General features: G+C 40.7%; 1 protein-coding gene across 1 annotated transcript; it reads right to left on the reverse strand.

Moving 5' to 3' along the window:
- Positions 1–251: 251 nt before the first annotated feature.
- On the reverse strand, positions 252–11,558 carry THADA (thyroid adenoma associated). The gene is made up of 14 exons (XM_010153644.1): positions 11,483–11,558; positions 10,240–10,334; positions 9,649–9,779; positions 8,761–8,909; positions 8,572–8,604; positions 8,021–8,073; positions 6,916–7,105; positions 6,246–6,340; positions 5,734–5,954; positions 3,743–4,434; positions 2,942–3,093; positions 2,652–2,807; positions 1,373–1,495; positions 252–446 (listed from the first exon to the last, which is right to left on the reverse strand). Exons 1-14 carry the CDS (start codon positions 11,556–11,558, stop codon positions 252–254), a joined length of 2,361 nt encoding a protein of 786 aa, XP_010151946.1.
- Between the last annotated feature and the right edge of the window lie 1,515 nt (positions 11,559–13,073).

The raw sequence follows: 13,073 nt of genomic DNA on the forward strand, positions 1-13,073 counted from the left end.
CTTGGCCTTGTTGAACTCCATAAGAAGTCATAAGACTGGAAACATATTCTTATGTTGGCCGTTTTAGCCACACACAAGATTTAGCATGACCAGAAACACTCCGACTCATATTTCTTTAATTGTGCCTGTCATAACTTTGTGAAGAAAATTTAAAATAACAGCAGCACAACATCATGAACTATCCAATTAAAGCAACACAGGAAATGCCTAAGGTCTGAAGGACTAAGAAAACCATTTTGCTTTGACATAAATTAAATAGCTGGCATAAAAGAATTTTCTTCAACACCTCCCATTCGTGCAGCCTGCAAACTAGATTTCTCACCTTTTTGAACAGAAAATATTTCTGCGATTGATCTTAAAATAGTTAGTGCAGAAAATCTGGTTGGATGTGATGACCCAGGAAACAGTGCCTCGAAAAGTCTGTCACATACAGATGACAGGAAATCCTGAAAAACCACAAAAGAGATTTTAAGACAGTTTGCTTGCTGCCCTACAAACAAAAGTCTAAGTAACTGAATTCAGGACATTCTGCTTTACATGTTACCCACAAAATTATGATCTTCCAGTTAATTTTGGAGGAACGGGAGGCATATCTTAGCAGCACTGACAAATTTCTTGTTTTACAGAGTACAATGAAGGCTGGACAGTTGTTGGGGTTTAAAAAAAAAAAGTTTCCCTTCCCCACTCCCAGAAAAAGATGGCCATTGTTATCAAAACCTTGAAAAGGAGTTGAACAAGAAAAGCGGAATTCCACACAAGAAACAGTTTAACACAAACTGATTATGTCAGCCTTCAGATATGAAAAAGGACAAAGACAAAAGAAGTCTTCATACTTAAATCTTTGTGCTGAAACTCTGTCATTCATTCACTGACTGATCATTCTGAAGAGACAGAAAAAGGCTGGAGCTCAAGGGATTTCTGCTTCAAGCCCAAGTAATGCGCAGTTTTAAAACTTGGCCCTAAACTGCCAGCAGTGACAGGACATTTACCTGAAATCTTTAGTTCAGGCTGGGGGTGCCCCTCCAGTCATTCCCCACTTAGTGCTGTTCCAGTTCACACCATGGAGCACTCCCTCAGAAAACAAACTTGATTGCTTGCAGGCAAAATTAAACTTAATGATATCCTCCACGTACTCATGGGCACTCCGTTCACGAGAAACGGTACATCTGAGTCGAAATTAACTTGCATAGGCGTGTACAGAGCAGACAAGGTCCTCAGCACTGTTTTGCTGTACAGGATTCTTCCTCCTGCAGGGCACCGTTTCCTAACACGGACACAGCCTAACTTAGCCAGAGGTGTTAGAACAATTCCCTGTCTTTCAGGAAATGCTATCCCGCCTCTTACCATCTGTATCTCTAGCACTCTAACTTACTTTATATTGCTGCAAAATCCCCAAAGGATGCCTTTCAGTTGAGATTTCAAGTAAGTCCAGCTTGGTTTTATTGTGCTCCAATTTATAAAGCACCTGGGAACTTTCTTGTATCCTACAAAATAACTTTTACAAACAAATGAAAACAAAGGTAAGGCAAAGTCATTGACAGATAAATAAGGGAAAGGGACATTTTCAGCTTAATTTCCAGATTGCACTGCTTGTAATTTTCAAAAGCCTTGCAAACAGTGTAGCATAGAACAGATCCATCTCTCTCCAAAGTTTTTTGCTCCTCATTTCTCTTGGATCAACCTTCTTCCCCGCTCTCTGCACCTCCAACACCTTCTCCCATCTTCCTCCTTAAACTCATCCCTAGTCTTCTCCTCCCACCTCCCTACAAGAACCTCTAAAAAGATTAAAAAAATCAATTAATGCATGATTTTTATAGTTTCAGTGTCTCTTACAGAGTTTGACTCACATCAGGAGTGCTTCCTCAGCTCTTTTATTACCCACTAGTAATATTTCCTTTCTTATTACATCCCCACACACACAATTTTTCCGTCTCATACTCCTCGGTCCGCACCAGACAAGAATGGAAAGACACAGACTTCTGCTCTTCTGCTTCTGCCAAACCTATTCCCTCATTTTTCCCCCATCTCTAATTAACTATCTTCTCCTTCCACACTGCTTTCTTTTGCCATCAACATCTCCCAAAACGTTCTTCATGCACACACGCTTTCCTCATTTTATCCGTACTTTTCTACCATGATCCCCCATACATGACCATGGCAACTTCCCCCATACTGACACACTCGGTCCCTGCAGACTGTAACAGCACAGCCCTATGTCGTGCCGTTCCCTTCACTCTCCTCTACTTTGTGTTCCGAGTCAGGTTGCTGAGGCTGATCAGGTGACTGTGAATTACCCTGAGGTCTGGTAAGTCTATGTAAGCACACTCTTAGTCCACAGCAAGGGCAGCTCTGTGGCAGATTGCTTTGCTACTGCTGAAGGATGCATATGCCGACGGGCTAAGTAACACTACCACTGGTGATCAAGTTACAGTGCCTATCGCTTCATTTTTTGTTTAAGCCATCCTTGCTTGCCATGACTTATCATTCAGTTGCACAACACACACAACACAGTCCTGGTCTCAGAAAGAGCTGAAAAGAGCTTAGAAAGAGCTCCTGCTCTTTTAGATGAGCAACTTCCTAACATACTCAGAATCAGCTTTTTAAATGCTACATAACTAATGAAGTAAGAATTGTTTATAGTTTTAACTTACCTTTCTCAGTAAAGAACATATCTGTTGCCTCACTGAGGGAGACTGGCTGTTCAAGTTGTACATCATGAAAAACTGAATTAGTTGCATTTCTTCCACAGACACAATTTCCGTGCTACGGTGGGTTTCACACAGCAAACCTAAAGCATCAATGCAAACCTGAAAAATGTTTAGAAAGATGTTAACCACAGAAGAGTTAGATATTACCTCTGGTTTAAAACAATGACAGCACAGCATTTAGGAATGAAGCAATTATTCTAATGTAAAGAAACAAAGAAAGGGTGTCCCTCTACCTGATTGTGCTGATGAACTAGACCCTGTTTTATACATTCTGTGGAAACAAGACCACTGCTCATGATATTTGAAAGTTCCAGGTGTCCATGAGCCCGGGCTGTTCTCAGGCATGCCATCAGTGCTCCAAGAGCTCCTCTAGTCCTGCAAGAGCCTACAGAAAACAAAAATCACTAATAATTAATAGTTTGATTAACACAACAAACAATGTACTAGTCAAGATGCTTGCCAGAAACTCCCCGTACTTCCAACACGTGACCCTTAACCTCCCCTTTCCTTTTCTACCCCATAAACCCCAAAAGACAGTTTGCCATAGATTCAACTAGTTCTAAATTGCCTGGCTCCCAAAAAGCTGCTTCTTTAACATGTCCTGTGGAAAAAAAGGGTCTTGTGACGCCTCACGAGCCATTATTTTGGAATAACATTCAATTATGTCAAAAACGACAAGAAAATCATTAAATCCTGTATCCACATATTTGCAATCGGTAAAGCCCTGTTATTGGACATGCCCGAGTAAGAAATTATGGTAGAACAGGAAAAATAGTGGAAAAAAAAATACCAGTGTGTAACAAATCTTGACACATGAAGAGAACAAGGCACCCACACTTAGAATACCAATTATTTTGCTCATGGCATGAAGTCACACATGATTACTATGAATTCCACCTTGAAATACTAACAACAATAATAACCATTTAGAATTTGGGAGAAAAAAAAATCCAACAAGAATAACAGATCAGAAATCATATTTCTATGATTTTTTTTAACACTCACAGTTACAAATACAATATTTATTTTCTTACCGAGATTAGCATCTGCAGAAGTCTGAAGAATCCTGATCATATAGCTCAGACTCTCAGGGCTACATCGGAGCAATCTTGGTAAATAGTAATCTATTATGTAAGTAGTCTGGTCTTGGTTCCCTTCACACAGTATTACAAGAAGGGGAGAAACCCAGATGTCATGCCACTGGTCAATCCAGGCGCTTTCTTGAGAACTCGAAGTAAATCGGGCCTTGTGATTCGTAAACATGGTTTCCAAAAGATCACTGGCATAGGGTGCAAGAGACTGATCGTTCATCACATCCAAGATCTGTGCTGGAATTGTTCCGTCCAACTGCAGTATGTTTTCAGTGCCCACACACTCCACGAGACAGCCAAGAGAAGCGTATTTCCCTTTCACGTGCCACTCCAAGCTCAGTAATCGCTTTGTCAGCCTTGCAAAGAACGGGTCTGACTTTTCATTGGGGTCAGTGATGGTGGTTCGGTGTATCCCAAGAAGATTCTTGAATATCAGCTTGGTTTGGTGTCTAACAGCATCCAGAGGGTGCTCCCAGTGTGTATAAATGTATTCCAGCAGCTTCCCAATTGCATCCGAGTTCCCATTAAGTTTGATTTTTAAACTTGGGGAGCCTGAAACCAGGGCAGCTAGTGCCGAGTTAGTCCAAATAGCAAGGATTCTAGATAAAGATGTTGCCATACTGGATTCTTTTAACCTTTTAAAAAAAAGAATTTAAAAAAATTAAATATTATTTGCATTTCTTTAAAAAAAATATTTCAGAAGAATTATTCATCACATTTGTTTACATCACACTAAATGGGAAAGTGGACACTAATCATTCACTGAAGAAAAGGGAACTAACACAAAAAGGAGGTGATGAATTCCATGTTGCCAATTGTATGCTCAGTCACCTACCTGTTGTTAACTGGTCACTGTGAAAGCCACACATACACGGAGAAAAGAAACCTGACAAGCCACGGCACTTGCTTTTTAATAACAAAAATTAAAGATTAATATCCACATGCTAGTATCTGACCAACATTGCACTACTGCATGCTTCAATGGTAAGGAAAACTTACCATTGCCATATAAAACCATAAAAGCCGAGTACTAGAAAACCACAAAACTGACCCCAAGGCTGGAACACAGGTCGAACTGAATACACGTTTTAATTTCCTTATTGGAAATTGGAGACCTTACAGCACCTTCCAGTACCTGAAGGGGGCGACAAGGAAGCTGGGGGAGACTTTTTACAAGGGTCTGTAGTGACAGGACAAGGGGGAACTGGCTTAAATTGAAAGTGGGGAGGTTTAGATTGGATATCAGGAAGAAGTTATTCCCAGAGAGGGTGATGAGGCACTGGAACAGGTTGCCCAGAGAAGCTGTGGATGCCCCATCCCTGGGAGCGTTCAAGGCCATGGTGGATGAGGCTTTGAGCAACCTGGTCTAGTGGAAGGTGTCCCTGCCCATGGCAGGGGGGTTGGAACTAGATGACCTTTAAGGTCCCTTCCAACCCAAACCATTCTGTGATTCTATGATTCCTAATCCAGTAGTTCCGACAGTTCACCAGATGCAACCAATCAATGCTTGCAACCAGAAAGAAATTTAAACTCCTCTTACTTCAGCTATTCCATTCATTGGCACACTTTATTTTCTTCTGTACATAGGAGGTGACGTCCTGAAACTAAAGGTTATCTGTCTAACATAACAACAAATGCTGCCATACCTTAACACCAAGTACTCGGTACACTAATCCCACTTAGGCTGGAAAAGCAGCATTTCATTCTAGCATGCAAGAGAAAACTGTAACTTAGAACTGCCTATGCAATATGAAGGCATGTTTTATGGAGTTACCCTGAATATATTTAAAGACAACACGACCTGTGACAAAAACTAATGTAATTCCACCAAAAGCATCACAGATATATTCCACCAGGCGCACATGAGCCGTGCAAAAATACAAGTAAAAAGACCCCCCAAACATGAAATGGTACAAATCAAAACACAGGCTTACTCTGAACTCAAAGACAGCAAGACTGATACGATATCCAATAACAGTTTCTCTCCATTTTCCCCCATGCTGCCATTCTTCCATTCCAGCATAGCCAGTGCTCCATGGCAAAGAAAGAGCAGGACTGAGTCAGGGAGCTCTTCTGTACACAGAGCCCCACAGTTACTCACAAACCACGCCGGCACACCGGTGTGTTTCGTCGACCCAAGAAGCAAGTCACTGACCTATAATAGCAAAATAACACCGTTACAGGACCTCAGCACAGGAGCAAAGCTATTCTGTGTGCAACTCTTACAAGATCAGAAGAGATTTCTTCTACATTGTTCTTCACAATTCAAAACCCTGTTCTATCATTTCATACAGCAAGGACAGAATAAAGAATTTACACTACAGACAAAGACTGACACAGAGGTTGGCTGGTCCCGCTACCTGTATCAGCAAAGCCTCTGAACAACACCGGTGGCACAGCCTAACAACATGACATTTCACTGTGTTCAGTGAAGAAAAACACTTACCAAGGAAGGTAATTCTTCAACTGGCTCATACATAGCTTTAACAAAGAGAATAACGGCCAGCCCTGAGGTAGTCTGCACAGTTTGCAGAAGAGTTTCTACAAGGCAGAGAAAGATACTTTACAGAGTGCAGCAAACATTGTGTGCTATGCCTATGTATGGAAATTACAAAGGTGGTATCAAATTTTCATAGACTAATTATAGGTGTATAGTCACAAATCCGCAGTGTCCGTCTGGATTGCAAGTTTCAATGCATTTATACTCTAATATAACAGGAAACTATTACTACTTTTTAACAGATAAAAAATATAGAACTGCCCAGTAAAAGAAGGATGACTGTGGCAGAGCCTACTGACATTTATATTAAATTCCACTGTACAAAAACATCTGCATAGAAAGTAAACACATTTAGTTACAGTGCACCCCCATAAACAGCTGTGACAGCGTAATTCATACAGATATACAAACTGTTAAACTGTAAACTCCAAAGTTATGATCTACGAACCACAGCTCTTACTACACAGACCTACTACTGCCCCCACTCCCATTAGTCTCAGCAGTTCCATTTCCACTCAAGGCAAAGTAATTTTTTATACATACAAGTTGTGTTTACTACAAAGACAACAAGACCAAATCAATAAAAATATCTGGGTTGGAGTGTTACTAAACCTACCATCCACTAGGAAGTTTGTGGAGCTTTTCAGTAAACTACACATGCTTTGCCAAACAAAAGAAGACTCATGGTGTTTCCAAAGACTTCCCTGGATATTTTCTTGTAACTTCTGTACAAGCATCATTGAAACCTTAATGGCTACCAGTAAATCGTGCATCAGCTGGGTCTGAACAATACGATTTCCATTATTCTTTCTGGGAGGAGGGGGAAAAGACATACACACAAAAATGAAATTAAAAACATTCTTCACCATCCCCAGAAAACACCATTCTGCCAACTTCAGATAGGATTAATGGTAACTAGAGGAAAACAAGAAGCAGACTCAAGAGTGGTGTTTTATAACAAAGTTAACAAACATCACGACAAATCCTACTGCAGTTTCTCTGATAAACTTTCACTTGTTTGGTTTTGTCTGAGCAGAGCTGAACTTTTCCAGAAACTTTTCAAAAAGACCAACTCAACACAGCACTGCTCCCTTCTCATTTGTCAAGCAGTTCCTCCATGCGCAACACGTATTTCTACGATTTTACTTTATTCTAACATGAAGACAGACAACATGTAAACTTTTGATGCACAAAACACTCCATTAAGCACCCTTCTGCTCTGAGTATACAGTGAGATACCGCAGGGAAGAGGCTTCACTTCATGCAATGCTGGAAAACAGCAAGATATTACATGATGACTGTTGTGACAGACTAAACAGAGTATCAGTACTGAATTAAACACTCATGGAAAGTGGAAGAGTTTTACTCTACTTGAATTTCAATAAGTGTATCTATTATTTACAGTGTTCACTCACGAATTTAGATAGCAAAACCACAACTCAAAGGCCTCCCTTAAAAGTACTAGCTCTAACGCAGCATGAGTGCCTTAAATATTACCACCTTTAGTTTTCTTCCTTTCCTCTCTTATTTTATATCATCATGTTTCAAAAAAGAAACAAAACTAATCAGCAGCTTTTCTAAATTTAAAATATGTATAATTGTAAAATGACATTCCCATCTTTCATCAATGCATGGCTATCAAAGTGATATTCCAAACCATACGAGATTATCTTGCATGAGTGAAATGAAAACAGATAAAATACAGTTTATACTGAATTCACTTGCCTGTTTTCTTCCTGTATGTCAAGGAGTGACTTCTGCAGAAACTGAAGAACTAGTGAAAATAATTATGGTATCAATTTATTTAAAAGAGAAACAGAACAGAAAAATTCCAGCAAAGCAATCACACATACACATCATACCCAACACAGAATTCTTGCCACAGAAGCCCTGGACTTGCTATAGTCAAAACTGGCTGCTAACAGCCCAGTGTTACCACAGCCAACCTCATCACGAGGCACAGGACAGAGATTATGTCACGTAAAGTAGCATCAACTCCCCCAGCCCTTTAGGACTCATTCACTAGTACCTTTTCAGGTTTCTATCTAGGGCTGCTCAACAAAGCAAGATTGACCCCTAGAAATTAAGGGTACAAATTAAGGGAAAGTCTTTGCCCCAAAAAATACCGTGTGAAGGTACTAATTATTACAAATTAACCAGGAGGAAATCAGATCTGATAAATCTTTATGCCTACCTCATGTTACTTCTCCACACACAACCCTGCCCCCAGTAATCTACAGTGAAACTTTTTTTACTATAAATATAACTTTACCTTCTTCATATAGGTTCTTAACACTTGCTCTACCTAGAGGAAAGAAAATACATTTTAAGTACTGAATACTAACCAATACTATCTATTTTGCATAGATAAAGACAAACATTACTATTAGGTGCTGCAGCGAGATGCAAACCGAAGGGGAGCAAGTTAAAACAGAAGACAAAACAGCCAATATCACCGTACCTAAGCTGAAGTCTTCCATACAGGAAGCAAGGTTATCCAGTACTTTCCTGTACAAATACACGTCTGTGGTTTTCAATTCTTCCCGAAGGCAGGATACAAAGCTTTGTACAGCTGACATCATAAACTGTTCAGGAAGACTGTTTAGTGAACTGCAACAGTAAGAAAGAGCACCGTCAGTTAGCCCACGCTGAGGTGTGAAATATCCACCTGACTAAAGTCAATACCAGCTAAAACTCCAGTAGTAGACGTCACTCCTGGCATGAAAACCTAATCTGTTTTAAAATAAACACACACATTCTAATTTTGCTGCTAGAAAACCCATCAAAGGGGTGTAAAGTTCTGGCATACAACCAAATACATGATGGAAGCCCTGCTTCTCTCAGTAAGACAAATGTTTTCGGACACAGAAAGGAAGACACCTAAGCACTGGATCTGAAAAGTGTTAAGGCTGTTCACTGAAGAAATACAACAGTAATTCTGCAACAGAAAAATTTAATTGCAATAAAAATAGGCACAAGATACCACAGCATAGTTATGATTCCTCTGAACAGCCTTCTCTTTACATTGTCAAAGTTGAGATTTTAGGGTTTTTTTTAACACAAGTATTTTAAATTTCTACTCTAATACTGGATTTTAAAATTCAAAGTACTAATTACACACCATGCTGTCTTTCTACTAATGAAACAGATCAAAAGATACTTCACTTTGCAGTTATTTATCCAGTAATATATTGTATTATTTGTAATTAAGGTATTTAATTAAGCAAGAAAGAAAAACAGTACATATTCACCTATGAGTAGCAGAGATTTTCAGTAACTAAACTACATCAGTTTGTAGTGCATGACAAACTACTAACCTCTAGGTAAGGAGAGCATTTCAATTTTTTACCTTGCCAATACTTTTTTCAAGGGGTTCTTGGTACCCAGTGAAAAATATATCTGCCCCAAAATATCCAAACAAGCTTTAACCATGGGATCACATGCAGAGTTTTGATCCATCTTCTTTACCAATGGCATAATCTATAACCAAGAGAATACACAATCAACAAAAACTCTGGATATACCCTCATCATTAACAGAGGCAGAACTCCCCCTCATCCAAGTAAGTATATGGTGCAAAAAACTGTCCTCTCTTTACCATATCCTGTTGAGTTTCAGGTGTCGAATAACATTCCAAGAACATCTCTGAGGCCAAAATATCTTCATAGAAAATGCATACATGCTCTGATACATACATAGAAAATAGGGAACTTGGTATCAATTCCCATCTTCCATTATTTTCAGTAACTGTAGCCCTTGCTAATTTAAGTACCAGAACTACATTTCTACCTAAAGCATGTGCCACAGTAACAGCTGCTTTTACCTGTTTCCAGGAATATTTAAAACTTCATAGAGCTTATTTTGGAATTGTATTCCCCCTTAATGGTGAACAATGCACTGCCAGTTACCAAAACCCACACTAACAACAGTGAAGCCTCACTTGTTTAATACACTGGATCTGCTGGATGCCATTCCTCAGCTGTGCGCAGTGCAGAAGCAGAGATGCCAAGTTTTGCTCATCAGCCTTTGAAAACCCTACATTTGGAAGAAGAATTTCTTTTTAGAAAGGAATTACAATAAGCAGTATAAACATCATCATCATTCATATTAAGAAATCACTACTTAATCCTTACTTTTCCTCTTCCAGTAAACCTACTGGTGCCACAATCCCTTAAGTCACCTTACAACCAACACCTTTTGGTTTTTTTCCTAACAAATAGAAAATAAAAAATAATAGAAGTTTTAATGGGACCCTCTTGTGTTCCAGTTTGTGTCCATCACCTCCTGTCCCATCACTGCTCAACATGGAAACAAGCCGGGCTCTGTCTTCTTTACGCCCTCCTTTCAGGTATTTTTTACACACTGGTATGATCCCCCTGAGCCTTCTCTTCACCCGGCTAAAAAGTCCCAGTTCTCTCAGCCTTTCATCACAGGAGGGATACTCCAGGGTCTTAGTGGCCCTTCGCTGGACTCTCCAGTATTTGCATATCTCGTCCTGGGGAGCCCATAACCGGATGCAGCACTCCAGGTGTGGCTTCACCAGTGCTGACCAGAAGGCACGGAGCATCTCATAGTGACTTCGCTACACACATCTTGTATTACTTGGTTTTGTAGGGTCTTTTTAAAGTAAAGATCACTGGAAATTTCTCTTATCAAACAGCAACAGCAACACAACAACAAAAAAAACCCCAAGCCTACAAAAGAGCATTTGAACAGTATCTTCGAATCAAGTTAACTACAGAAAACACAAAGACTGGAAAAATACACCCAAAAGATCTCCAAAGATACCTCCCAACCTCAACCAGTCTGTGATTCTTTGAAATTCCCTGTTATCCCACATATTAAAGCTGGTACTTCAGGTAGCACTGAATTACAGGCCTACAAGTGGGATCACAAGTAGGACATCCTACTGTCTTCATCCCAACAATAAGACGGAGCAAAGAGCTTTCAAACCAAAGACATGGCGCTCTGAAGGATTCTTTTAACCCTGCCGAGGTAAGAAGTCAAAATAAAAACAAACCACAAAACAGCAAACACCACCTAAAACCCACAAAACAAAAACCCAAGAAATAAAACATAAAAAGAAAAACCCAAACAAATCAATTTCAGTACCTACTCAAACACATTTCACTAAGAGAAAAAGAAACTACCAACATTCCTTCAGAAATAAACACCCCACTTACTCTGAAGTTTTTCAAGCTGCTGCTGCCGAAGAAAGAATGCATCTACCTGGATTTCCTTCTTCTTTTTTAAAACCATTTTAGCTGATTAGGAGATACTGGCAAAAAAAAAAAAGACACAAAAAATGAGGTCACATTATTTTAAAAGTGTAACTACAAACACTTCCTATGATAATGGTCTTTTTACTGTCCTGAAATAATGTCTATTGCATTATGTCTCCTGTTTTTTTACCCAAGGTAACAGAATCATCACAGAATCTTTTAGATTTGAAAAGATCTTTAAGACCATCAAGTCCAAGCTAACACTGCCAACACCACTAATGAACCATGTCCTTCACCACCTCGTCCACGTCTCAAATACCTCCAGGGCTGGTGGCAGTCACCACCACCTCCCTGGGCAGCCCCTTCCAATGCCTGACAGCCCTTTTGGAGAAGACATTTTTCCTAATACTCAATCTAAACGTTTCTCAGAGTTAACTCATTCCTCACTGACTGACTTGCTTTTGGTTTTGCTGTGTTTAAATCTCCAACAGTTAGAACAGACAAGACATGCCAGCCTGGCTCATGGGAGCTTCTGGCCCCTGGCAGGTCTCTCTGCTCTTCCTTGGGTTCCCCTGGCTCAGTGAGCCCCTCAAGCCCCCTTTAATAGCTCTCTTTAATTTTAATAGCTTTAACTTCAAGTATTACACACATTTTGTCCAAAATTCACCCATATTTCATGGCACAAAATGGAAGACACAGAAAACAGGATTTCAGGATTTGCTGGATGACTGACAAACTGTCTCACTGGAGTTTTTACTGCACTTGTTGCATACTCTGTGGTATGCCCCCGGATCAGAGCTTGTAAGTATCATGCAAAAGCATGGGAATTACGCCACAAAACTGCTGCTACTCTGGTTTACTGTTCAAAACTCATACTGCAACTTGTATTAATGTAAAATATGAAGTCAGAACTGCGGAGCAAAGTAGTTTTGTTTCTCTACAATGTATCAACCGCTCCTGTGCTCATTATAACAGCTGTTACAAATGGCAAGTTAGTTTTCTTCTCTGAGGTAATGGCAATTTAATGTGGGTTATACTCTCACCGACTCACGAGCTTGTTATCACAGAAGGGTTGAGGTTGGAAGGGGCCTCTGGAGGTCATCTGGCCCAATCCCCTGCTCCTGCAGGGCCTGTGTCCAAGTGTGTTTTGAATCTTTCCAAGGATGGAGACTCCACAGCCAACCTGGACAACCTATGTCAGTGCTCAGGCACCCTCACACTGGTGCTTCCTGAGGTTCCGAAGCGCGCTCCTACCTTTCGGCCTGTGCCTGCTGCCTCCTGTCCCGGTGCTAGCCACCACTGACAAGGGCCTGGCTCCATCTTCTTCGCTCCCTCCCCGCCATACACCTACACACACTAGTAAGATCCAGTCCCCATTGCTAGCCACCACGGGGCATAACTCCCTTTATTTCCTGACAAACGCAGGTGCCCTCCCCCGCTTCCCGCGGGCACCAATGGCGGCCTTCACCAGCGGGGCCGGTGCCCGGGCTGGGTAACCACAGCCCCGACAACCTCCCGGCGGTCTCAGACCAGGGCCTGGCCTGCAGCGCCT

The sequence above is a fragment of the Eurypyga helias genome, unplaced genomic scaffold, assembly GCF_000690775.1.
Source record: "Eurypyga helias isolate BGI_N326 unplaced genomic scaffold, ASM69077v1 scaffold24836, whole genome shotgun sequence".
NCBI classification, from domain to species: domain Eukaryota; kingdom Metazoa; phylum Chordata; class Aves; order Eurypygiformes; family Eurypygidae; genus Eurypyga; species Eurypyga helias.

Bases quoted from the DNA above. Each gene is read 5' to 3' on its own strand.
- THADA (XM_010153644.1), bottom strand. From the start codon at position 11,558: ATGGTTTTAAAAAAGAAGAAGGAAATCCAGGTAGATGCATTCTTTCTT. The intron at 10,335-11,482 runs GTAAGTGGGGTG...TTCCAAATGTAG, and splicing joins GCAGCTTGAAAAACTTCAGA to GGTTTTCAAAGGCTGATGAG. The intron at 8,605-8,760 runs GTACGGTGATAT...TCTTTCCTCTAG, and splicing joins TATGGAAGACTTCAGCTTAG to GTAGAGCAAGTGTTAAGAAC.